A 26,602-nucleotide genomic window follows, 5' to 3' on the forward strand; every position below is an offset into this window, starting at 1 on the left:
GCCAGCAGTTACTAGTTTGTATATAAAGTAATCAGAAGTTGCAGGAGATAGGCCCTCCTTGTAGAAAGGATCAAAGGGGTGAGAAGTATAAAACAGCATTGCCTAATGCCAACAGATCCATACAAGAAACATTGTCCTTTTGTACGATATGAATGTAAAAGAAGTTGTGAACCAAGTATGTTGACAGTCATGAGACTGAACCAAGAAGCAGTTGTTAATTTCTTTTTCCCATTGAGGTGTTAAGTGTGGAAAGACTGGAAGCAGCCCCACCATAGATTACAAATAGTAGTGGTAGGAGTTTTTTTCCTGGCAGGCGAGTATAATAGGAAAGGGACAATTAGAGGTTAGTCCTGGCAGACGGGTGGACCAGGAAGAAGGTAATTTCAAGTACTGCAAAGTTGTAGAAGGTTGTGGCGAAAAGCAAGTGACAATTCCACTGTGTTTTTGATGAACTATTATGTGAACCATTCTGACAAAACGACGTTGCTCCAAAAGAAGGAAGGTGAAATAATAGAAACCGATACCTTTGGACATTATTTCATTTTCTTTTGGTCTTAGTTGGTTAAGTAGGGAAATCCTTATTAGGCTAGCGAAAGATAGGTGTTCATCTCACCTTTTATTATTTCATTAAAATGGCTTCTTGTGAGAAAACTCTGATCTACTTGTCAGTCTCGCATTTTTGACCCCTTCACACATGGGACTGAAAAAAGGTGTCTCAGTGGTATGTAGTTATCTGCCAATTCCCCGACCCTCCCCGGGGTGAGACAACTACAAACATATTAACACAATCAATGTGCATGTAGAAAGTGAGCTAAAACCCTTAAGGGTAATCTCCATGAAAGAGCATGTATAACAAATGTAATAATATTCATTGCTGCATAGGCAGGATTATTGCAAGTAATCCCCACAGGAAAGGGTGCGTGTTGTACACTCAGCAGAAGTGAATGCTGCTCTAATATAGAATAGATACAGAAATGGCAAGTTACACAAAAACCTTCATCTTACTTTCTTTCCCTTTCTCTCCCCACTGACGTCACTCAATTCACCCACCTTTATTGTGATTTCAATGTTTGGCAACATTTTTTTATTTTCATGCAGCAGAAACCTTCTACGTTAAAGACTGAATGTATGCTTGAATGATGACTTCCAAGGTGGACCTTAGTCTCTGGTGGGGGTGGGGGGTGTAAATTTTCGATATGTATTTGTGACTCAGAGCCCAGTATTCCCTGCTAGTGAGTCGAGCCCAAAGTTTAAAAGCTGACTCTTCACAGTATGAGGAGCCAAGATGGGGGCTTCAGTGCACAAGTAATGCAAGTGCATGTTTTCAAACTGGTGGTGCCTGGCTGTATGATTTCCGACCAAACGCTTTGCTTCTGACATCTGTGTGCAACATGCAGTCACGCATTTAAATTCTGGCCGAGTTGACATGGCCCTTCAGCCTTGAAGTTGATAAACTGAGTACCTTGAAAATCCTTCTCTGTTCCCATCAACACTATGAAGCTCAATGCCCAGGTAACTCCGCACAGAGGACAATCACCTAGTCTTTGGAAAATATCTCTAAAAACCTGGCCATTCATGAGACCACAAAAGACAAACTAGCATGTCACCCTCCTAAAACCGCACCAATCAAAACATTCAACCTCTAGCCACCCCAAGCTCGGACTGGAAGACCCACCAGAACCACTCAAATGAATCGGCAATGTCCTGCATCACCCAAGGGAAGGGCAACTCCGATTTGAACGTAATAGCCATCACAAATCTGAACATGAAGACCAATCGGAGAACTAACCTCTAAAACCAGGACGAAATGGAGACTGACCCATTCGGGTCAGCCTCACTGACATGCAATGCGTTTGTGCGCAACACTTAAATGAAGAATACCTTGGAGATTGGACCCCAGTTGCGTCAGTCTCCAAAATCTTTCCCTATAAGAGCTAAGACGTGACCCCACCCTGCAATTGCAAAAAAGAACCCAGAACAGTAACAGTACCACGTCTCAATGGATAGCAACAAGACTTGAACTGTACCATTATTTGTCTACCAATTGAACTCCTTGGGCACCCCAAACCACCATCTCCTTCTGCAACTAATTCACTCACCTTTCGCTTTAATAAGACCCTAAAACTACTCACAGCCACCAAAAAACACAAGGCTGATTTACGCCTGCTAACGCCATCCCAACCACAAGAATTGTTTGGGGAGGGGATGGCTCAGAGTTCATCTCATGGCTAGCTACATCTTTTGCTCTGTAACATAGCACTGTCATCTGATAGATTTTGCGTTTTTTTTCCCTCTTGACCCATACCCAAGTATCAATACCTCAAACCATATAGAACCATGCTGGCACTCAGGACTCTGTTACTTCCAGCTGGCACTCATCAAGGCCACAAATTTACACCTCGCTTCTTGCTTATAACCACTCCCATTTTTTTCTCGCAGAACTGCACGCCACAAGGCCACCACAAATTTCAGAGATGCGGTATACAAGACCAGTTTACGATACATTACCATTAAAACCCTTAAATTGGATAGTGATGACACTTATTACAGCTCTTAGTCAAGGGAGGTATCCACCATCAAGTGCTATATAAAAAACAGGATATTTTTAGTGTTTAGCTTGAAATAATGGTGAAGGCTTAGATGGTGCATTGATATGGGCTTAATGCACTGAGTGGGCATTTTAAAGATGGATGCAGAACTGTCACGTTGGTGCTGCAAGGTGTAAGCATGTCGGAGGTGCAATTCGGGGTACTGTGGGCGGGACCTTGCAGGCACAGGATGGGGGTGGGGGTCCGTGGGGGCGTTTGCAGACTGTTCATTTCTTTTAATGTTTTTTTTTTTCAATTTTATTTTAAGCCAGCCACAAAAGATGAAATGTGTTTAAAGACACAGTAAAAAAAACCTGTGAGTCAAATGTCTGGTCGTTTTTTTAGGGAATTTTTGCAACAGTTGACCATGTAACTTTGTTTAGGGTGTCCATTAACTTAATGCAAACCTCCTACTGTCAACTTGCAGAATGTTACCTTTGGTTCTAGTAAACATATTTTATCAAGCTGTTTGCATGGATTACAGTTTGGCTAGCTAAACCTTATTTCTTTGTGCCCCATCCTTTATCTATTTTGGCCCCTCGGTTTGCCATCCCACAATGAAGTTTTCTAGAAACGCCACTGATTTCATGTAAAAGACGAATTTGCTTTAACTGCAACCAGATAAGTCGGGCCTCTTGCCAAAGTTGAGCTCAAGGGGCACGTGCGCCAGCAAATGGCCCACAACCACTAAAGCACCGAGTTAAGTTTTCTTCGGTCCCTACTTCTTTATGTAGGAAACAAAATAACTTTGGTAAACAAAATAGCCCCATCCGACAGAAACTGACCTTTATTGGGTGTTCTTACTTGGCTTAACTTTTCACGTTGGCACCTTTCAGATTTGCCGCCTCCATATATTTCCCTAACAGACACGAAAAGGCCCCAGTGCACGATTTTTTGACTATGGCCAGTGGCAGGTGGAAGGTAGTCCTCCTAGTCAGTGCGATATGTGGCATTGGCAATATGAGTGTGATTTAGGATTTGTTTAAAGTTATGCTTACATAGTGCTGCATTCCAAATAGTAAAACTTCACTTCCTTTCAGGTTCATCGCTCAGCTCAACGATGGAGAGGAGTTTTTGTGGAGACTGACGAGCAGAAGTTTGCCGGCTGTCACAGTCGGAAATCGTGTGGTTCTTGTGCGCGAGCAGTGACTAGGGCCGGAAATGACTACACCCCCACGACTGTAGGCTGAGGCTGATGGTTAGCAGCTTCCCCCTGAGCGCTTCTTTAGTCTCTCTTGACACCAGCGGACATGCCTGCCGCCTAAAACGCGCTCTGCCTTTACTGCCCCATGAGCAGCTGTTGCCGCAGTCACTCCAGAGGGTGCGCAATGGCTCCGGCTGTGCTGTGTGCAGTCTTGGGGTTGGTACTTGGGATAGCAGCCGCCTTTGGCCCCGTGCCCAGGACTACGTGGGAACAGCAAGGTAAGGAGTATGAGCACGTGTTTCCGTTTGTGTACGCTTTCAAAAAAAGCCGATGTGTCGATGATAGCTCCAAAGTCTTCTACTGCCTTTCTAAATTTAAATGGTTTCTTGTCACTATGTCTGAGTGAAACTTATTTATTAGGTTGGATACTATGGAGAATATTCCCTATTTCTGTTCTGTATTTTCTCATGTCCTGCATTCGAATCGTATCACAGTCTTGGTGCCTGCAACTCAGGGTTTACCTCGCTACCTCCATTTCAAAAGTCGGAAGATTCCATATAGCTCACAATTGACTGCCACCAGGTCCAGGCAACCCCCTGCTGTGGTCCGCGCCCCAAAACCCTGCGCTCAAGGTCAGGAAGTTGCTGGGTTGCTCATTAGAGGCTGCTTTGGGCATTTAAGAGGAGGTGCGGTATCTTAACACATGTTGAAACCACGCTAGAGTTCACCATGACATATCACTGGCTTTTGATAATTGGCCTATATTGCTGTCGGGGTGGCGGGCTAGTGTAGATATTAACTTTGTAAAGTTCATCGGAAAAAGCCCCCCACCCTTGTTTTATATCTAACCTTTTTAGAGACAGTGCACCAGATATTACCTTTTTTTATTTGTATTAGAACTGTGATCTAGAAGGAATAAAAACCGACAATGCAAGCTTACATTTCTGCAGATTGGGTGTGTTTTTTGATTGTGGGTGAAAGAATGGACTTTTTCCCCTAAACGCTCCTCAAGTGGATGGCCCTTCTGCCCATTGAGCTTTTCTATTTCTAGTACTTTTTCTTTTAAACAGGACTTGCTCCCAGAGTCCTGCAAGTGTTTAGCACTGTCGGTAATAGGTGTTTCTACCACTTACTCCATTGGTATTCATTTTACTATCCTTTGAAGGATGAAAGGCTAAGTCTGCCTGGCTAGGATTCAGACCTGTGACCTGCAGCTTGCTCCCATGTCTGTTGGCGGTGGATTAACCCATTGTACGATCTCCCTGACTCGTGACATGATTGTACTTCTGAAAGGAACTTTGTTTTAATTTACTAGTGAAAGAAATGAAATGTAGCATTTTTAAAAGATTCATATTCAGAAAGAACAACCTCATCAAGTACATAGTAAAGAGGTGCTAATTTAATTGAAATCCTTATTTTGCTTTTTCGTGTGCAAGTTTCTTCTAGGGAAAAAAGCACAGACATTCACTGATCAGACCTTCTATCGGCAAGTCTGCATTGGTATGATTCTAAAGTTGGACTTCTATATTTTTTTCTATACCAATATCCCACTGGAACCTGCTTCAGCCTTTCATCTTTTGTCCATCTTTCCAACGTGTGTGTAACAGGAGGCTGTCATATCACTGTTCAGTCATCTACAGTGTCTTCCGGTGACTTCAATTGAAAAGACGGACTAAAGTGGCTCATAACTGTTTCCTGGCCACTACCAAGACTTTATGCTCTCTCCAATGCCTCCTGATTCCTGCAATTCAGAGGGAGGGCAGAATCGCGATGCTTGGACGATCCGTCCCCCAAATGCTGTAGATTATGGAAGCCTCTCCCTTTTATTGGAACCTTGAAGGCCCAACACATTGAAAGATACAATCATAAGCAGAGTGCCAGTATAGGTTTTTCCACTGTGCCAATCCCTCCTATGAACAAAATACTCAATTATTTGTTTTTAAATTGATGCACAGAAAAAAGTCCACTTAAAATGTTACCATTTAATAGGAGAAACAAGCTCTGTTTGTGGAATCTCATTTGAAAAAGAGAGAAAGCAACCCAGCTGAAAAATTTTCAACAAGCCTAGCCAAAAGATGATTCACGCTAGCGGTCTGAGTGGGGCAACAAAGGTGCTTTTTCAAGGCAAATATTCAATTTCTTTTTTTTTTTTTTTAAATGTTTGCATTTTCTTTTTGAGCAAGGCGATTCATAAAAATATTCTTTGAACAGAATTAGTTGTCTTGTGACTTTACACAATAAATTGCAGGAAACATTTCAAATATCATTGTTACGAAGTTCTTGTATTTGTATCTTGATTCGAAATCAAAGCATTTTTTCATGTAAATCTTGTGTATAATGGATCGAGATTATTGTAGATCTCAAGCTCTTATTGATCTATCTGTCTCTGCTGACATCGTAATGGTTTTATATGTTGTAGTCACTGTTGGTTGTCAAAAATTCCTCAACTTATTGTTTTGTTAAAGTTATGTTTTCCTTGAGTTGGCATAATTCTGCATGTCTGCCTCCAAATTGCAGTGCATTGTTGCAGTGAAATTGTGAGCTCCATGGTGAGTGTCCTTGCCTTGAGAAGCTCACACCAGCACTTGTGCTTTTTGCAGTCTGATCACTGCTGTTCACTAACTGAATGAGACCTTGCAAACTCCAGCAACTACAACCTACAATGACATTGCACAAGTACAAGAATGTTCTAACCGTTGAGGGTTATAAAATATTCTTCTGTGAATTGTTTGATATTTAAACTCTCAAGACATTCTTTTTTTACAGTATTACAAACAGGCTTGCTCTGAATCTAGAAAGAATTGAATACTTTACCTTAAGAGTTCAGGTTTGGTCCCAATCAGGCCGCTTGCCGATTGAACTAACAGATTGTAAAATGCTGACTTTAAATGAACTGAGTTGCTTTCTTTTGTTTAAGAGTAGGCAATTTAATATATAAATCCCTGCACCCATTTAAAAATGAAGAATTATATAGTTTGGTCATAAGCCCGTGATGGGCACATTGGCAAACCTACATCACCACTCTTGCAGTACATCAGACGGTTATCACTTAATGCTTATTTTATCTCAAGTAGGAATGCACGAATTGCACTATTAGCCATTATCGACCTATACTTTCATAAGCAATCGTATACCACGGTGCTGCTGCATGTTTGAGGCAGCCCGTTTCCAAAACTCTATTTGTGTCGCAGAATTTTATTCAAATTCTATGATCAAATCCTATTAAATAAATACAGCTTTTTTAAAGCATGTATTTTTATTTGTTGTAGGCACATGCTTGAATAAGATTCTAAATGCAATACAGCCAGCTGAGAATGTGAAATGGAATTGACAGTGCAGGGTGTGCTCTGGGGTGGAGGGGTTGCGTGGGCAGTTGTAATAAGCCTAACAGTAAGTATCTGCACCGCATCTTCACACTTGCCAGTGTTTAGCCTCAAATATTCATCTCCCAGGCAAAAGGGCTATAGAACACATTATCAAAATCACTGCAGGCACCCAGTGTGAGACCTTAAAAATTGAACCTTATTTGGAAATATTACTATGCACCTGGAAAGATGTGTTTTATTTGTGTAGGTTTCCATAGCCGCCTATCCATCACCATCTTTGGCGCAGCAAAGTCCCAATACGCTTGTGTATAGGCACGTTATAAATGCTGTATCATATCATAACAGACACTTAATGCAATACAATAAACATGGAGTGGTTTTCGATCGGTCAAAATGGTTCTAGAAGAGCTTCTTATTGACTCAAGCTTCTTATTGACTCAAGTTGAGAGATAGGTTTCCACTCTTTTTGCCCACAACACTCATTTTTGTTTTGAGTGAACACACTATACAACACTGGGTGGTTCTCTCAGTGACATTGATAAAGGTCTGAATCAGTAAATTGATGCCAAATTGATTTTGAACTCCTCAGATAAATGCAAAATGTTCTCGTGAAATCACACATTTTCATTGCTGCCAAAGTAGCAATTGGATCAAACAAAGACTAAAATAAGACACCATGTAAGTTCTTCAAGATTCTGCTGATAACAGACAGAAGCCGATCTTCAACTATCTCCTCCCAGCTAAACCAAAAAGCAAAGCTCATCGCCTCATTAAAAAAAAAAAACGGTTTCTAACAAAACGCATCCTTGGATTTGCTACAGGCTAATGCACACTCGAGTTCTGGATGAAGTCCTACAGTGGTCATCCTTCAAGAAACCTTCTCACTGAGAAGCGATTTGCAACAATTACCAACTGCTGTGCTTAAATATATCATATTGCACTGAACATTTATATAAGTACTAGATCCTAGGAGAATATTTGGCAAGTGGTACTGTCCTAGCTTATGGTTACATGAACAAAAATCCCCCCTCAGCCGTCATTTCTGTCCCTAACCATAATAATACTGCCAAAAAGGCCTGTCTTATTTCAATGACTGGGTCAATTTCATTTGTTGCATGCAGTTCAGAAGCTGTTCTTGGACTCCCCATTGATGGGAACGAACCTTTTGGTGTCCATAGCTAAAGAACGTACCAAATGTAAGATGTGTGCTGTGACTAACAAGTCTAAGGATATCCGTCTTGTGTGGCGATTGCTGAGGCTCCTAAGCCACGGTCAGGCTTGGAGCATCTCAGTTTGCATGCAGACAAGATCTGCTCCTCAGCCACCTGCGGCAAATAACTGCGAAATTGGGTTATTATTGATTTCAGCGGCTTTTACCTACTGAATGGAGTACCAGAACTCAACCATCAGGGATCCAACTGGGGTGAGAGGCAATGCCAGTACAGAAATCCCAAGCGTCTGTAGCTATGGGGTCATGTTACTAGGAATAGAAGGGGCACCATTGCAAATAACTTGTACTTTTTCATACTTATTGTCTTTGTGTAACCACCCTCAGTTGAAATAAGTAATGGCCAGAGATTGGCTCATATCATTAATTCATTGTCGTTCTTCACTGGGGTGAGAATACAAATTCCTAATATCTCATGCCTGTACCATTTTTGGTTAAAATATCCAGCTTTTTGAATAATGAATGCCAGTCCCTCAGTTTCCAAAGTCTCCTTGCACGTTTTAAAAAGAAGGAAATGAATCCTCCTTCACGTGTTTCCCAGAATGGCTTTCATTATCTAGCCCCATGTAGGCGGAACATAGAGATACACTCTGAGAAAGGTGAGACACGAGAAGGAGCAGATCTTCCGGGTAGAAGGCGAACCCATTGGAGCAGGACGACTGATCGAGGGACCAGAGCGAAGGGTAGGGAAACCCTGAAGTTCCCTGCAGTAGGTTGTTGCCTCCGGGAAACCGTGAAGGAGACGCAGAGAAAGACAAAACCCAGACAAGCAGAAGCCTGCATTGTTTCAAGGACGCCAGCAACCCTCCCTGGTGAACAACTGAGTTGGGGAGGTGAGGCCAAGTTTATGGTATCAACCTTGACTCGTGAAGCAAAGCTGCAGAGATGAGAAAGGAATGCACACAACCGGTGAGTTAGTTGAAGACATGAAAATCCGGTTTGTGTCAAGGAAAGATTGAAGCTGCAACAGTGTATCTTACAATTGAAGGTTCCACGCATGCTGATGAGACGCGAAAGAAAGCAAACCAGTAATGAACTTTTAAGTTACCGATAACTGTGAAGTCAGTGATAGAGTAGCGGAGTGGTCCGGCGAAAGAAAATAGCCCACTCAAAAGTCTCTGTGAAATGTTTGTCTTGTTAAAAAGCGGCAAAGTGAACGAACTTTGAAATGCGCAATGGTCAAGATTTACCCAGACGAAAGGGGAAGTTAAAAGGTGATTGCTTTAAGAGGAAGATTGCTATGAACCTTTCTGATTGTGGTATGGAACTACCTATACGAGGAGACATTGGGGTAAATTACATTAAGGGAGAGCTGAAGTGAAAGTCGAAGTGGTCTTGCCGAGGTCTTTGGTAAAAGCCTCATACATCTGAAAGTCTTGGAAATCAGTGAAAGGTCCAAGCCCGACTGAGGGAGACCGGAAACATGAAAAAAGTTAGGGGTAGGGAACCCCTAAAGAATGTGAATGCAGCAATTGGGAAGGGCACCCCTGCAAGTGCTGTGATTACGAGGTCCGAGCCTGACTGAGGGAGGCCTATGTGAACCATTGATAACTTGAGAGGTCGGACTCCGACAGAGGGAGACCTATGTGAACATTTGTTGAAATGTAAAAAAAAAACCTTTGGAAAGCTGGAATAAATGGCTTTAATGTGGAAGGCCACGCGGGCCTTGACCCCCATTTTGAATGGCCTTTTTTTGATAACCTGATCCAGATTGTAATCTTATTTACGGGGGACGCCTTAGTCCGTGCTGTCCAACGTGGGGAGGAGAGCTGACTCAGACACCATGATCCTTTGTCAGAACACTGACTTTCCTTTGCATGCATATTCCCCATTGCACCCTTTCTGTATAAGATATAGGGCAGGCATTAGGTTTTGTTTGTATAGGCAATTTTGATTTGACATAGACTGAGTAGGACTGTGTTTTCTTTATTATGTGATGATAGAGACTACTCCCATCATTGCTATAGGGCAATGTAGGAGTTTTTCCAAACCCCAAGAATCTAATAAAGGTTTTGAAACGTGTAACTTTTGTGTCAGTGTCATACTTGTGATACCATGTCTCCCCTACAGGTACATCTCATGGGTAGAGGAAACGATATGGGCAGAGCTAGACAGTGGGTGCAAGGGTTGTGCCATTCATCCCCGATTTCTGCCCAAAGGCTTGAAAAAAGCCTTCCAGAAGAAAGTACTATGTTTACACAGCATACCAAGGCTTACCCGTGGACCAGAATACCTGTGACCACTCTGGGAAAAGAAGTATGGACCGTGGTGGCCATAACTCCTAACTTACCAGCCCAGTAAGTTCTAGGAAGAGACTTGCCCCAGTTTTCTAAATGGGTATCCCAAATCGCCCAGACTGCCATTAACGTGGCGTCTACAGATGCTACCCAAATGGGACCTTTAAACACCTTAGGTCATCACATCCAGGGAAGGCCCCAAGTAAATATTCTCCTATAGACATCTGGGAAAAGAATTTAACCGTGGGCTTTTTCGCATGGAATTAGACCCGAGATGGATGGGAGAACTTAAGAAAACCAGAGACCCTGCCAGTCAGTCCAGATGGGGAGGCTACCATCATATGGGGAAGGGTATGTGAAGAATCCTCGGATGTCGTCCCTTCTCCCCTAAGGGAACCCTTTCCCATGAGGCCAGGGAGGTGAGGCCTCTACCCGACCGTCCTCCTGGGGGTGGTACTCAGCTGGTGGATCACATGGCTAGGGAAGCCCCTTATGGGAGTAGGGACAATTGGAGGATAACATGGTATCTCCATAGCCCACATAACTCTAACCTGCCTGCCTCTATAACCCCCTACACCATCCCTGGTGTTCCTATCAGTTTCCTTAAAACCAGGAAGGTAGGGAATACTGAGACGAGGAAGAATCCCACTGGTTCACTAGGAGTCTTCAAGATCAGTACTGACAGAAGGAAGAGTTCAAATGACTCACTAGGAACCCTGGGACAAGAAAGATGTGCAGAACCATAAAGATTTCCTCTATGAACCAAATTGAACTGTCTAAACTGTCTAGTGATTGCCAACTTCCTATTGGCCAAGGTGGAGTAGAAATAGAAGAGGGTAACTAGGAAATATTGTCAAGCCCTCCCTGGAGGAGCAAGGAGCAGGAAACTGTTCTGATGACAAGGGGCTGTGGACCGGTTTCCTACCAGAGAGAAGAGGAACCTTTGCGAGCCGGCAAAGTTCAGAGAGATTGAAGAAGCTGGAGAGTTCCTTACTGGGGTAACCAAGGTCAACCTTTCCCTGGAAGAACTGCAGGCTTGGGGAAAGCTGTGCGAGAAGGGGTTGCAGACTAGTTCGACTATAAGAAAGACCGGGAACCGCTGACGATCCACTGCAGACCCTGTTACCTGCAATAGATGCCAAGAACAGCAGAAGGGCCCCAAGAACAGAAGTGAGAGACTGGTGAGCACCCAGAGGGGGGTTGGAGGACCAGAAAGGATGTTGGGTATCCCAAAAGGCAGAGAGATAAGAAAGTAAGGGTCTAGGACCCACATGTGAAATCGAGGTGCATCCAGCGAAATCTTCCTTGTGGTGGTACCTGGGAGGTTGGTGGACCAGGGCTGTTAGATTCCCAGATAGGGGAAATCGGGGTCTGGGACTCATACCGGTTTACTTGAAGTTGTGTTATGAAGAGAGTGACCCAGGGTATTGTCAGAACTTTGTGAGTGGAAGAAGTTCTCTTGGCATTGGGAAGTCTGAGAAAGAGCAAGACCTGGCTGGATATTTAGCCCAGGGTTTTGCCTGAACACTCGAAGAGCAGCCAAGAGAGGAGAGTTTCTCTTAATATTGCAAAACTCTATAAGACCAGGGAAGAGAAGCATACCACTTGGTGTTTCATTGGAAACCTTGTCAAAGACAGAGAGAGGAGGATCATCCTCTTAACGTCGTGGAACACTTGAGAAGCCAGGTGAAGGGAGTCATGCCCCCTGGTCTTGCGAGTCCTGTCTAACATCAAGAGAAGGGAGACCTTCTCTTGAATTATAGTGAACGACAGGAGTTTGAACTTTGCTTTGCATCGTTTGATAACTTTTGATTTGCACTGTTGACTTATATCCTGGGGGAAGGAAACCAAAGCCTCCGGAAAGAATCCCTCGAAGGGAGCCATTCTCCTGGACCAAGAAGATTGGCATATTAGTTAGTTTAGTTATAAGAGTAAGGGTTCGAAATAGGATTTCACACAGGACGAAGGACGTTTTATTTTTTGGACATTCTGACAGTTTCCCAGGGCTCAAGTCCACCCTTTTTTTCAGTGGGTGGAGTCTGTCTCCCCCTCCCCCAGCTAAACTGGGAAACATTGAATGTCTCCTTTTAATTTATGAATGAACACTAGTGCCTTTGAATTAACACTTAAGCGCTTTGAAGCATTCCACCTGTGTATAAGCGCAGTATACATTTACAATTACAATGCCTGCCTCGGGGCTCAAACCGTGGTGGTCAGGTTTACATGCTGGACACTTCACCACTGCACTATATCACCTGATGAAAAGTAACAAACAACTAAAGGTGATTAAGTTCCATTTCGGTAGTGCATGTTCCGGGGAAAACATTGGTTCTTGGAGTTTAAAACATGCACACCTTTTAAACGTTTTCAAAAACACTATTAGAAGAAAATATCTTCTCTCGGTTTTGTGTATGTTGATTTTATGAAGGGCAAATGCCATTTGTCCGGTGCAATTTCGGTGGTTGTATAAAGCCAATTCAATGAATTGTACATATTTTACCTTGATATGCTAATTTCTGGTGACGTCAAATCCCACTGCGTTTGTTAATGAATCCCCCCACTTCCTATTGTAAGACTTGACCCCTGCAGTTACCTTAGTTTTGTTTGAGGCAGGGAAACCCCTCTTAGTTTTAGGGAGAGAGGTTTTTCACTTTTATTTTCATTAAATAAACATTTGCCAACAAACATGCCCTTCCTTTGTCAGTCTCCTGCTTCCGCACCCTTAGAGTAGCCTTTGATGCCACTTCAGTTAGAGCTGCTTTAGAGGAAATTGTTTTTCGTTTTTTTTTTAAACAACTTTATTTAAAGCCGGGTGCAGCAGGTTACATGTATAACTTCGTATAGTAAAGGTAACGTGTATTTCAAATCATTGTCTCTCATTCCTCCCCCTGTTACAGGTTGTAGATTCTTATCCCCTTCCACTCTGGCGCCCCCTCACTTTTGCAGGATCACATGGGAGTTCTTGGGGCCCTAGGATAAGGATTGCTTGTCATGGCTGAAAGGTCAGTGCTGGGAAAGCCTTATCATATTCTAGGACCGGGGCCCAGCAGTCTCAGAAGCTGTGGAGCGATCCTTCTTTGGCCTCCGTAACATTCTCTGCCACCAGGATGTCCCAGACCTTAGTCCACCATAATGAGAGAAGAGGGCCTTCTCTGGATTTCCATTTGCGGGCGAGCGAGATCTTTGACGCAAGTAAGAGATGCATGACCAGCTTTGTAGTTGGTCCCGATCTTGGGTAGCAATTTAGCTGTGGAGTTCCAAGAACCACCACCTCTGGGGTCAGCGGGCATCTGCAGTGGGTGATAGCTTCTATCATTTGAAGTACTTTTTCCCAGAAAGACTGTGCCACCTGGCACTCCCACCACATATTGAAGTATGATGCTCGCACTCCGCATTGTCTCCAACAATTAGTGTCCAGTAAGCTATTGAAGTGATGAGGGCCCTCTGGCAGGTTGTACCATCGGTAGAGCAATTTGAGTGCCCTTTCTCTATTGTTGACACATCTAGAGGCGGAGTGGTTTCTGGTCTAGATGTCCACCCATGTTTGGTCGTCGCTGTTGTGTCCTAGGTTCACTTCCTATAGCGACATATGAACCAAACGCAAGCGTGGCATTGGCTGATTACTAATAAGAAACTGACGGTGTGTATCGCAATCGTACAATACTTGAATGCATTGTTCAAATCTGTCTAATAGACTACGCAGCTGATCCTATCACTTTTAATTTCACATTTTTGATTGTTTTTTTTAACGTAATGAATTTTGTGTAGTTATGTTTTATCTATCTCTGTTTGGAAATGACTTTGTAAAGAAGAACATGATGTATATTGATCAAATTGTTGTGTAACCAAGTAATCATGATCTGCATTTTATACGTTTTGAAAAGTTTAATATTTTGAACCAACCAAAATAAAAAAATAAAATAAATAAAAAATAGCGACATATATGCCGGTCTGAAAACCAGCATGTCATCTTGGAGGAGTTTGTAAAGTTTTGTGATGTGCCCTCTCCGGGGGCCTTCTTGTAGTGAGTGTTCCGGGGGTTGGAGCCCACTTGTAGCTATTTGTTTAATCAGCGGTTGGGAGATCCAATGGCACAGCTGTGCGTAGGTGAATCTATCCGCTTTTGATAAGTTGAAGCGAGACTTACATTCCATGAAGGTCAGTGGGGATCCATTTTCGAAGAGCTGAGTGCGTTTGGAGGCCTCCTTGGTGCCAATTCTGGAATTTCATCACCTGTAGACCTGCAGTAAAGTCCAGATTGCGGAGTACTGGGGAGAGCGGGCTTCTGGGGGTCTTATTCCTTCGTAGTTTGCTGTCCCAAATTCTTATGCTAGTCTTGTTTGATGAAAGAATCGATGGCCACTGTCTGCGTGCTGATGCCGAGGTGTATAGCATGGCGCTGAGTGGTATCAGGCTTCTGGCTTGTTCGATATTTGCCCACTTTGGGGGGCTTGTCGTGTCAGCCCATGCCATGCAGTTAGTTAATTGTGCTATTATGTAGTATTTGCGGAGGTTGGGTCCCCCCATCCCGCCCCACTTGGCAGCTCCTGTCATCACTTTCTGCGGGATTCGCGCTTTTCCCCCTTTCCATATGAACTGAAAGATTTGTTTATGTAGCTGAAGGGGGGACTTCAACCAGAAGGGTCGCGCACAGGTATGGGAATCTTGGTAATAGGTTAATTTTGCATGCTGTGACTCTGCCCAGGAGTGAGATTTCCTGATTTTCCCATCTTCTGAGGTCTGATTTCGTACGCTTTCCTCCCCCCTGTTTGGAACAAACAGTGAGTCCTTAGATTCCACTTAACGTAATTATTAGTTGACTATTGTTCCTCATGCGTCAGTGGTGGTATACCAAGTGTCCCTCCGAACATCGTGGAGATGTACCCTTGATTTAATGCCTTCCACTCTCGCAGATGTAGGAGTGGAGAAGATGACCTTATGGGTCTGTGGAATTCACAGTCGTTCCAGCTATGGACAAAAGAGTGAACAAAGACCCTCTCTCCGGTGAATAACCGATGCTGATGCTTGTTTGGTCCCACGCCACCTTCAATCTTGTTTCACTGATGAGATGCAGTAACCTGTGAGGACACAATTCTGACACTCTTGATTAAAACCTTAAGGTAGTCCCCAAATTCATTTCCCAGAATTTCTGCTGACTTATGTGCATCAGTACCTATGCGTGCGGGTGAGAGATGTGTAAACATTCTACGACCGGTCACCACCACCGGAGATTTAAGATGGTGATCTTTTCAAGGCTTATTCCGCAAACAAATTAGTGCCAAGGGAGGGCAGTAGAACCATGACTTATGCAAATCGGAACACATTCAACAAGCTGTTGAGATGCTTCACAATCCCATTGGCCCAAGGGTGGTACATCGAGCACAACCTGTGCCGTATCCCCAAAAGTGAAGTAATTTCAGTGAACAAAGCATTAAAGAAGTGAGTCCCATTATTGTACCTTAACACCTCACAAGTACTCCACTGTGGAAATACCTCCCTTAACAAGAAACTGGCAGCTGATTTGGCATCAGGGTGCTTGCAGGGTCCAGCCTCAAGCCATCGGGAAAATGGACGCACAACCACAATCAAATAACGATAGGTGCCGCACCTTTGTACCATGTCAATAAAATCAACATGTAATTCCTTAAAAGGACCTGAAGGTCAGGTATAACCCGTTTTACCACCCTCATTGTATTTCCTGGATTGAATTCCTCAGTGTGCAAATACCACTAAACCTACTCACCTGCTCAGAGAGGTTGGGCACAAAACAATCCTCCTGAAGTTCTGCTGCAATTTGTCACTGAGGCGTATGTGCCGGGAAATGCAGTTGCTCCAAAGCCACAAGAAGCAACTCTAAGGGCATCACTACCTTGCCGGTCAGTTCCTGCCACCACAACAACTCTTTGGGCGAGAGCATACACCCCTCTTCGCCCAAAAATCCTTTTCCTCCTGTGGTGCTTTTCCCTGCAGTTCAACAATTTGTAACAAGTAGACTGCAGTATACAAGACCAGCAACTGTGCCTGTTGGGACACAACAAAATCAGTTTTGTTAGTATGTGCAGCGCATTTAACAACCCCTACCTCCACACGCAATGTTAATGCATCAATTAATCATGAAAGCATCAGATCTTCTAAACCAGGGTTGTCCAACTCCAGGCATCGAGGGCCAGATCCATGTCGGGTTTTCAGGATACCCCTCAATTACTATACATGAGATAAATTTACATACAATGATTCTAAATGTGTGCACATTTTTCCTCATGAATATTAATGAGGGATGTCCTGAAAACTCATCAGGATTCTGGCCCTCAAGGCCTGGATTTGGGCAACCCTGTTCTAAAACCTCTTCTCTGCCATCTAGATTACCCAGAATGTATTGTTGTGGTAACATACGCAGAGTCGGAGTAGATAGTGACTGCCTTCCCGTTACTCATTTCTAGCACCTCAATAAGAGCCACCAACTCAGCTGATAAATGTGACGGCCATCGCTTCTCCACCTCCACCCAGTACTCACCACCCACAAGACTTACCACTGCTGCTCCTGTATGTCTCTCACCAGTGCCCTGATCAATCATTGATGATCCATCAAAAAAGTGTTAATTCTGTCTCCAAAGCATCTTCTTTAACACTTGTACTTTTTCCCCTTATCTCCCTCATAGGTCACAGAATCATGAACATCATCACTAGGCTGCACTGGATCAGCCATAAAAAGTCACTGGGTTTACTACGTGACATCTCACTGGTCGTACAGAAGCATTTGACAAAGTAACCTCGTACCCAGAAACTCTGAGTAGTCAAAGTTGATTTTGACTTCTGCAAAATTGCAAAAACTGCCTGCTCCACGTACAGTGTCACCGGGCAGCACATAGTCGCTGAGGACTTTTGTGTTGCAAAGGCCGCTGCCTCAAGAGATTGTTTACACAGAAACTGACCCTGTATAACTGAGTCTAACAACCCACTATAATAGGCCAAGGGTCTGTGACCTAATGATGTTTTCTGTGTTAGCACAGCTCTCATTATCTTCCCATCTGTATGCAAAAAAAGAAAAAATGGCATTTGGTAATCTGGAGTCGCCAAAACTGGAGCATTACTGATCGCAGTCTTGAGCTCCTGAAAACAAGTTCTCATTTCATCTGACCACTCGATAGGACTTCTCTTTCTGTGTTTCCTTGAGAGCTTGCAGCAGGTGCCTTGTGTATCTAGAGTAGTCAAAAAAATCCAAGAGCTATAATAGTTACAGAGCCCCAAAAACTGCATCTGTTTTACCTTAGTATGTTAAAGCATGTTCTGAACTGTGGTGGCTCTCTCGGGCATTACCCTTCTCCCTGTGGATGATAGTATCTGTCCCAAATACACTACTTCTGTTTGACAATATTGCAGTTTTTCTTAGTCCCCTTTTACCCCTTCTCTGTGTGCAAGGTGAGGAGTCTGACTGAATCTCCTCTACGCTGTTCCTCTGAAGTACTACAAACAAGTAAATCGTCCATGTACTGAATTGCACTGCTGGACATTTGGAAGTTCCCCAAATCCATCTAAATAATTCTGTTAAAAACACTTGGAGATTCACAGTACCCCTGGGGTAACCTTGTGTGTTCAAATCTATGTCCACGATACGTAAATGCTGTGAGGTGCTGGGAATCTGGGTTGCAAAGGAACTGAGACAAAGGCATTTTTCAAATCAATAACTGTCAAGTGGGCCGACCCGGTAGGGATGTTACAGAGAATGGTAGAAGGATTTGGTACCACTGGAAATTCAGCATCAACAAGGTTGTTCAGAGGCAGCAAATCCTGAGCCATCCTCCAACTACACCCCTTTGCCTTCTTCACAGGGTAAATGGCCGAATTACATGGGTACATGGAAAGTTATATAATGCCTTGCTTCTACAGCGCCATGATGGTCTCAAAAATCCATTCATCTGCCTCCTTAGACATGGGGTATTGCCTAACTATTGGTACATTTGCTCCTTGTTTTAATTTTATTTGCACTTCCACCTTCACTTTTCAATAGCCCCACATCATGGGGATTGCTGGTCCATAATTGGTTCAGCACTTTCTCCAAATCCTCCTTCCAGTATGGCAATGTTTTTCTCACAATGGTACCCCTCCCCCCTTTGCACCACCATTACCTGACAAGGCACCCAATCTCAAAAACCATTTCACCCGTGTCCTCAAACAATTGCTTATCGGACATGTCTCTTAATGATGAGGTAGGATCAATACACCACACTGTGCCCCATTCGCCTCCTTCCTTATGGGTGCCTGAATGAACCACCCTGTCCTTCACAACCACAGCTTCTAGAATAATGTTAACGATAGTCCCTGGCGTTATCTCCTGTGAATCGGCAGACCAGAACAAATATTCTAGGGGTATCTGCCATGCTCGATCTCTTATTCCAGGTACCCTACTTAACACCATCATTACCCCATTCAAGAATAATGCAGAATGTACTGGCACCCCCCTAATCGCTCTGTCACCGCAATATGTGTGGAAAAGTGCTACTTCTCTTAATGGGTACAATCCTGGAGTTGAGCATACTATGTCGAACTTTGAAAATGTGATCGACATATTAAGCTTGCTCAGGAGGTCCCTCCCAAAAGGTTCACCGGCGTATCTTTGCAGTATAACAAGGGAGCAGATAAAGTTTTATTACCTACCTCAATACACAAATCTTCAGTGTATGGAACCTGATGGGACAGCCCCAGAAAATCCTTGCGTGTCCATTGCATTGCCTGATAGGAGAAATCCATCTTCTTTAATACAGGAATTCATGGACCCTGTGTCGATTATGAAACAAAATGTCTGTTTACCTACCTTTACACCTAGACAGGGTTCCTCTTCAAGATCTGTAGTAACTGATAAAATTGGACACATACCTGTGGGCATGTCCATTCCTGATACATTTGAGAACCGAGATCTGAAAAAGGGTTTCCTTAGAGTACACTTGCTCCAGTGTAATGGGTGACTGTCTTTTCAGTAGAGGATTCTTCTCCCAAGTCTGTACTGACGCCTGCCTGACATGATCGGGGTGCGAGTCTGCATCATTCCAGCTCCCAGGTTCTGATCAACCTGGACTTACTGCAGTGGCGCAGAGATCGGGGCATAAGGCGATATTTGGGCATTCGTCTGGAGGGGACGTGTGTTAAAATACTGTGGTTAACTTCGACAATCCTGTGCCACATGCCCCATTCTTCCACACACTCAACACTGCACTCCATACATTCTTCCATACCCTCCTCCCATAGGCCCATTGAACCAGGGCCCCATTCCTCCAAATCTGCTGAATGACCCAACGCCTCGCGAAAATCCTCCCTATCCCATAGAAATCCGCTAATCGGTCTTGTTCCAGGTACATACCTGTCCGTCCATGCTTGTCACATTCCAGAGTCTATTAGCCCTTGTTGTCCCAACTGTCCCTGCTGTCCCTCTATGGGGCTGGTTATCATTGCCCCCTCTAAACAAATCTTTGCTAGTTTTTTCTGGACCAGCTTGGCTAAGCCTCGGTCCTAGCTGCCAAACAATGGAACGCTATACCTGTGAACCTTAGACCAGAACCATCATTTTGGGCCTTCAGAGCAAAAACTAAGTCCTGGCTCGCCAACAAGAACTTTCCCACTGTCTGACTTACTAACCACTTTCTCACCACTGTATTTTTCCGGTGTCTGCCCTCTGACCACCATGTAACCCGTTCATTTGCCCTTATTGTTATTATCATGTATATCTATAATCTGTTGTAACATGCTTTAAGTCTCTGGCGCCCAGTTACCTTAGGTTTCAGCACGTGGTATAAATAAAGACACTAAACTAAGCCTTTTGTGCCTGGTCCAGACCCTCCTTTTCCTATTGCCTCGTACAAAAATGCACAATATGCTCCTCTATCTCCTGCCAACTCTAAGCCTCCATCCCTACGACCTTGTCTAGGTCATTCTGTACTTCTTTAGGAAGTACCTTTTTCAACATGTGATAGAAAATAGCCACATTTTTGTCCCATCCTTCTCCCGTCTCTGCTCTACACATCTCCTCAATCAACTGAATGTGGGCAGTGGGATCCTCGTCTAACTTCATTGTTTTTGCGAAAATGGAATTATGTCTGGCGTATCGGGATACATTATCCTCGGTGCTCCCCAAACGTGTGCCCTATAATTATTGAAAGCTGCTCCATCGTGAGTATTTGTGTCTAATTGAATTCCCGAATTACCTGCTCTCTTCCACAACTCCTCTGCCCCTTCCACCATCAAGGCCGTGAAAAGGTTTTTCATGTCCCCAGTTGCCAACATGACACCAGCAGTTTGTTTTTCTAGAGCATAAATCCACTCCCCCCACCCCTGCAGTGAGTGAAGGAAGAGTCAACATTGTTATTCCAGTCCATATGTGACCACAGGACATAATAAGCCCTCCCCTGACACAGTGACTTTTGCTTTTAATAGGGCTTCCCCTAGCTGTCGTCCTCCTCTCCCTATGGCCATACAGGTTCCACGGCACATCCAAAGACACCCATGGTGTACTTTGCAGAGTCCTTCCTAAAGCCGGAGGTGTAGCCTCTGCTTCCTGTCCTCCTGGGGACAATCACACCCTCGGGGCTGCCATAGCAGGCCGTCTCTCTTCCCATTTGTTCTAACTCTGCATCTATAGCAGTGCTTACCTTTTCTGTGTCCACACTTACTCTCTTTATGACAGATTTATCAAGCCGTACAAGAATCTGACCATGTCCCCATCTTCCTTCCTCCGCTTCCTGTGTTTCCCTGTCTCGTCTTCCTGCTTTTTACTCCTATCCTGTTGCACCCATGCTACTTTGCTCTCTACTAACCTTGCTGCTTCTTCCCGATACTGCTGTTCTTACCTTTCCACTCCTCTCCGTAATCTATCCTCTATCCTGAACCGGTGGCAATTCTCCCCTCGCCAACTCTTCTTCATGCCTGCTCCTTACAATCCTCTCTCGCTCTGGCTCTTGTGGTCCCAAGGTTAATGCTGATTTATCATTAAGATAGACTTTTCTTCTTTCCTTTTCCCTTCGGGGCCCGTCAACAACCTTTACTAAAGAAGGCTTCTGCTTCCCTCATATTCCTGTCTTTCGAAAATTGGTGCAGACAGAGGTTTTAGCCCTGACCGTCTCATAACCACCGGAGTAGTCACTGGAGAATATGGAGGTTCAAACTCTGGATTTGTATGCCCTTCTGCAGACGACAAAGGATAGCAGCCATATGGGGGTGGTGCAGATTAAATTCCTATGTCTTCCTTCATTGTCCCTTCTTCCATAGTCACAACCTCCTGGGCCTTCCCGCCCTTCTCATATAACCTCCTGAGCTCCAAGATATTCAGTCTATTGTCCAATTTTGACCCCTTATGTTTGGTCCCTAAGAAAGTACACAGATTTCCCAATATATCCTTATTGTACTCCTCACCAGGTCATGGTTTAGACATCTTGCCCTTAGTTTCCCCCAACCATTCCTGATGATATTTCAAAATGTTTATTTTATGCCCAGGGAGCACTTGACATAAATGATTCAATGGAGTTTCCATGTTTCAACAAAAATACCAACAAATACTGATATTATTAAAGAAAACCCCAATCTGTCAATACAAAAATGACTACCCAAAAATTCCCTTTGATTTTCGCCACACACTCTGCACTCACTGCTTTATTATAACCGCCTCAATAACTATGTATTCCTCAATCGCGCACAAAGACAGCATCTTGTTCAAACACGCCGGCCCAAATTCTTTCCATTCCTTTGAGATTTCACCTTCACTCGAGCATAGAAGCAGCGCCATTTTTTCCACTACAACACTGCTGTATCTGTTCCTCTTTTCACTAGTATGGCCCTTTCTACTACAGAGCCATCTTCCCCAAAACTACCAGAGGAGACCCACACTACGTTGGACTAACTAAGAAACTCTTAGTGCTGGGTCCACCCACGCCATTAGTACATCTAAGGCCTTACCAAGATACGCCTCAGAAAGGTATCTACGGGTGGTTTTACCATAAAATGCCACCTCACTCTAAAGTAAGGTCTCGAGCCAACCTGACAAGCAGCCTCAAGAGTATCGAGCATATCCCCATGAGAAACACACTGCGCTGAAAGACTACACCTCTAAAATCACTAGATGACAATTTATTTTTACGTAAAACAAATCATATATTTTCTAAACAGATACTCTTCAACCTGCTTAGTCCCTTCTAATCCCACAAACACATTTCTTCCCCTACTTAAACACCATATTTTCTTTTTCTTCTATTACACCCCATTTGGTTTACCTGACAAAGATGCACTTGCGTGGATGTCGAAACCTCAAAACTCTCAACTGGTGCTCCCCCCAATCGGTTCTGCTTCACAGCTGGGCTGCAGAACTTCTGCCTCGGGGGCCAGGCGGGCCTCTTGGTGTCTGAAAACTGCTTTTTCATGCACAAGCTGGTCCCTGCAGTGAAGGCCCACAGTCGAACTGGACGAACAGGAGACCCCCAATATTTTCGGAGAGCCTAAGTCTCCTACCTGGCTCGCCAAATTGTAGGCGTGGACCTTTACCCAAATTAGGCCCACCTCTAAAATTAGTTTGAGGAAATTCCCTTTTTTTGAATATACAACACCAATTATAATCAGGAATTTCCCCCCCTCCCCTTTTTTAGGAGGTGTTATGAAATAATCTCACTATTGAACATTAAAGATCAAGAGGAACCTTTGAATTTTGTATCTCGAAAATATCACCTTCAAGGGGGACAATTAGTGCTCAGTTTTGTATACCAGATGACTCTCTTCGAATACATTGAATGGTTCTTAGACAAGATAAATATGTGGAGTTGATTTGTGTAGAATGCATCCTTATCTTTTGTAAATACCTAGACAAAGCCCAGGACGGCTAAACACCGGCACGTGCTGTCCAATGAGTTACTGGTGGTATTTGACAGTTCATTAAATTGACTGTCATTTGAGTGCTTATCAAAATAGACTACTTCAATTAATTGTTGTTTAAGCTGGACCCTGATTATTAATATACCAACACATTACATACTAACCTAAAATGTTTGTGGTTCAATTCAAGTATTGTTAATTAATTTTGTAATTATTGATTTTCGATCTTTCCTGTCACATGGCTCTAAAATTAGTAAGTGCCCCTTTTGTCCATAAAACAAGTTTATTGCACAACTGCCGTGAAGGGGCTTAGGTGACATCTAAGAGTCAAACTAACCCTGGTCTCCCTGAACCACACAAAAAACACATATACAGTATGCAACAGTAAATACACTCCCCCAGATATCGTTACAAAGGCATCCCTCCAAACATGATTGGTTGCCCTGTACAGCGAAATATAAAACCCACAGTTCATTGCACACAAACATTATAACATAATCCCCTAAAACGTATAATTACAAGGTTTACATTTCCAACACATCCCTTCCCAAAAGCCTCTCCATATTTGGTGGCAGCCTTGCCTCTTAGTTACAAAATAACAGAAATCCTATTAATGACCTTCATGGACCTGCCCTAAAAAATACCCAAGCACATGAAGATGAGAGAAAGACATGTAGATTCCCTTTTGACGTATTCGTGTTTGCAAACCACATTGCCCAAACCTGTCCGGTGTCCGATATGTATGACCATTGACCCTTCTATTCACATGAGTTGCGCCCACTCTCCGACAACACAATCGCTCTCCTGAAATGTATTACTACTGATCTCTGTGTCCTGGGTGAAGCCATCTGTTCAAACAACTCAGTGGGTTTCCTAAATGCCTATCCCTTACAACAATGAACTCTCCTGTTAACCAGAGTTCTTATTTTCCCTTCATCCTCCAGCACTTGAGCCATCTGCAAACTGACTGCAACCACACCATTGACAAGCTTATGAAACCTGTTCCTTGACTGCTGACGGGCCTTTGCCGTGATTGTGAAAACACCCCTCGATACATAGAGCTTCCCTACCTCATATATTTAATATCTTTTACTAAGATCAAAAAATACTTTGCATACATTTATACCATTATGTGTGCATTGTATACCCATTATGTTCTCCTCTCATGAGCGCCATTCATACAGCTAAATTCCACGTGCACATATTGATCGGCTGCTTTACCCGAGTGTGGAGGGGCCCACCGTGTGACAATGTTTCATCGTTGTGTTTCTGCGTGCATACAAATCTACAAATGTATCGCCTCTACACAAAATAACACATAACCTAAATGTAACACTTATCCCATTTACCATAAATATTGTAATTTTTATAGCAATTTGCGAAAGTGACAGAAATGACGATGATGACGTGTCCACCCCTCAGTCAGTGGTATAGCATGTCAAGTTCGAACTTTTCCAATTTCCCAACACTGGGATGTTCAGTCTTTTTTTACAACTCCTTGACCTACTGTCATAACTATAGAGAACGTCCTCAGAGTTTGGGCCGTAAGGCTGCAAAATGTGATCCTGTTATCACTACGACGATGACTTTGGCCATCTAGACCCATCATAGCTTTCATGCTTCAAGTGACAAGAGCAGTGCAATCTAGGCTGCAAAAGTCATAAAAATAGCCTCTCACACGCCATTGTTTCTGATAAATGTATGTAGGTTAGGGATAGTGTTACAGATGCAGACCTTCAAAGCCCTTATTGAATGTGAAACCAGGAAATAATTTAATAATCCATGTACCCCCTGTTTTTTGGCCCTAACCCAAGACAGAAAGCACCCATTCCTGGCCTAGGTAAGGGACATTCCCAATGGATACCACCACCCCAACCCAGCTGGGAAGGAAGAAGAGCTGCACCTGCTAAATAAAATTGCTGTGGGCTACCCCCGGGTTCTCAGATTACCAATGGACTCAGATACCCAAATTAATATTATAGGGATCCCCACGGGGACCCCTCATTATTAATGAGAAAAACACTACCTTTAATCCCTTTTCTATTTCCTAGGACTCCTCGGGCACCAACTAAATGGGGACCTGCTAGGTCAGCTCACCCTTTCTTGGAGCAGTTTCAGAGACCCTTTGGGTGATTCTGACACAACAGACCCCTTACCTAACCTCGGGTACCACCCACATTGAGCGCAAGGCCAGAGAATGGCCTCTACGGGTGGCCCTTTCCCGGCAGGCAGCCTCTGGCAGACCTTCACGTCCACCCACTTCTTCTTGCACGGTTATCTCCCTCAACCCCTTTTTTATTTATTTGATATTCTTAGATAACAACCTACCCCTACATAACTTTAACCCTACAGAACATTCCCCCCAAGACATTCCTCAAACTCTACAACTCCCTCTACTTAACATTCTACTTAACATTTATTAATTAAATATATTCATATAAATACACATATATATCACGGCCCGCAGTAGCGGCCGTGTAGTTATGGTTAAGTTGCTAAACTCATAGGAAGAGCACTTTTAATATTTTTTGCCACAGAAGATGTGATGGGAAGTTGGACAGGTAAAGTTTTGATAAAGTACACGCAAGGATGTACCCCTGTTTGAGGCCTACATGCAAAGTATCAATGAATGTGCCAGAAGACAAAGTACGCACTTTGACACTAGTTCTAGTATGTTGCTAAATTATCATGCAAAGGAGACCCAGAGATATTCCCCATTTAAGGCGTTTAAGCCACAATGTTGCAAGCTGTATAATGTCAAAGGCACCACTGAAGTCAATGTATGCTACGAATACACTTTTCTTACCTACCAGCTAAGAGTACTAAACCACAGAGATGAGTGCCAATAATTTGTGTTAGTACAAAATCCCTTCCTAAACCCTATCTGGTTCAATAGTATGATCTGGCTATTAGCCTAGTTGTTAAGCACGGGCAAAAGGACGTGGGTGAATATTTTTGGTTGGGGGGGGGGGTCCAAGCATCGCCAAAATCTGATCGTTTTTAGGATTGGATTAAATTCCCTTCTTATATACAGGAACAATGATACTACGTGCCCAAAAATCAGGAAGGGTGCCACTTGGGCTGATAGTCATGAAGAGAATGTGGGATAAACGAAACCAATTTGACGATTGCTTTGCTCATACCTCCTGGGCCAGGAGCTCTGGGGTTTTTAAGTGATCTAGTGATCTCAGAGATTTGGTCAGGGCCTCTTGTGTAGGTCCATTTACCTGAGG

General features: G+C 43.6%; 1 protein-coding gene across 7 annotated transcripts in view; it reads left to right on the forward strand.

Annotated features, from left to right (window-relative positions):
• SEMA4D (semaphorin 4D) overlaps positions 1-26,602 on the forward strand; it is a 974,222-nt gene that overhangs the window by 536,203 nt on the left and 411,417 nt on the right. For all 7 annotated transcript variants that reach the window (XR_011280337.1, XM_069625652.1, XM_069625653.1 and 4 more), the window contains one exon: positions 3,629-4,010. Coding sequence is in view for 6 of the 7 variants with exons in the window: in XM_069625652.1 (XP_069481753.1) it covers positions 3,878-4,010 (133 nt within the window). In the remaining variant the exon portion in view is untranslated. The remainder of the gene's footprint in view (positions 1-3,628; positions 4,011-26,602) is intronic.

Source organism: Ambystoma mexicanum, chromosome 6p (assembly GCF_040938575.1).
Source record: "Ambystoma mexicanum isolate Mex_15411 chromosome 6p, UKY_AmexF1_1, whole genome shotgun sequence".
Classification (NCBI taxonomy): domain Eukaryota; kingdom Metazoa; phylum Chordata; class Amphibia; order Caudata; family Ambystomatidae; genus Ambystoma; species Ambystoma mexicanum.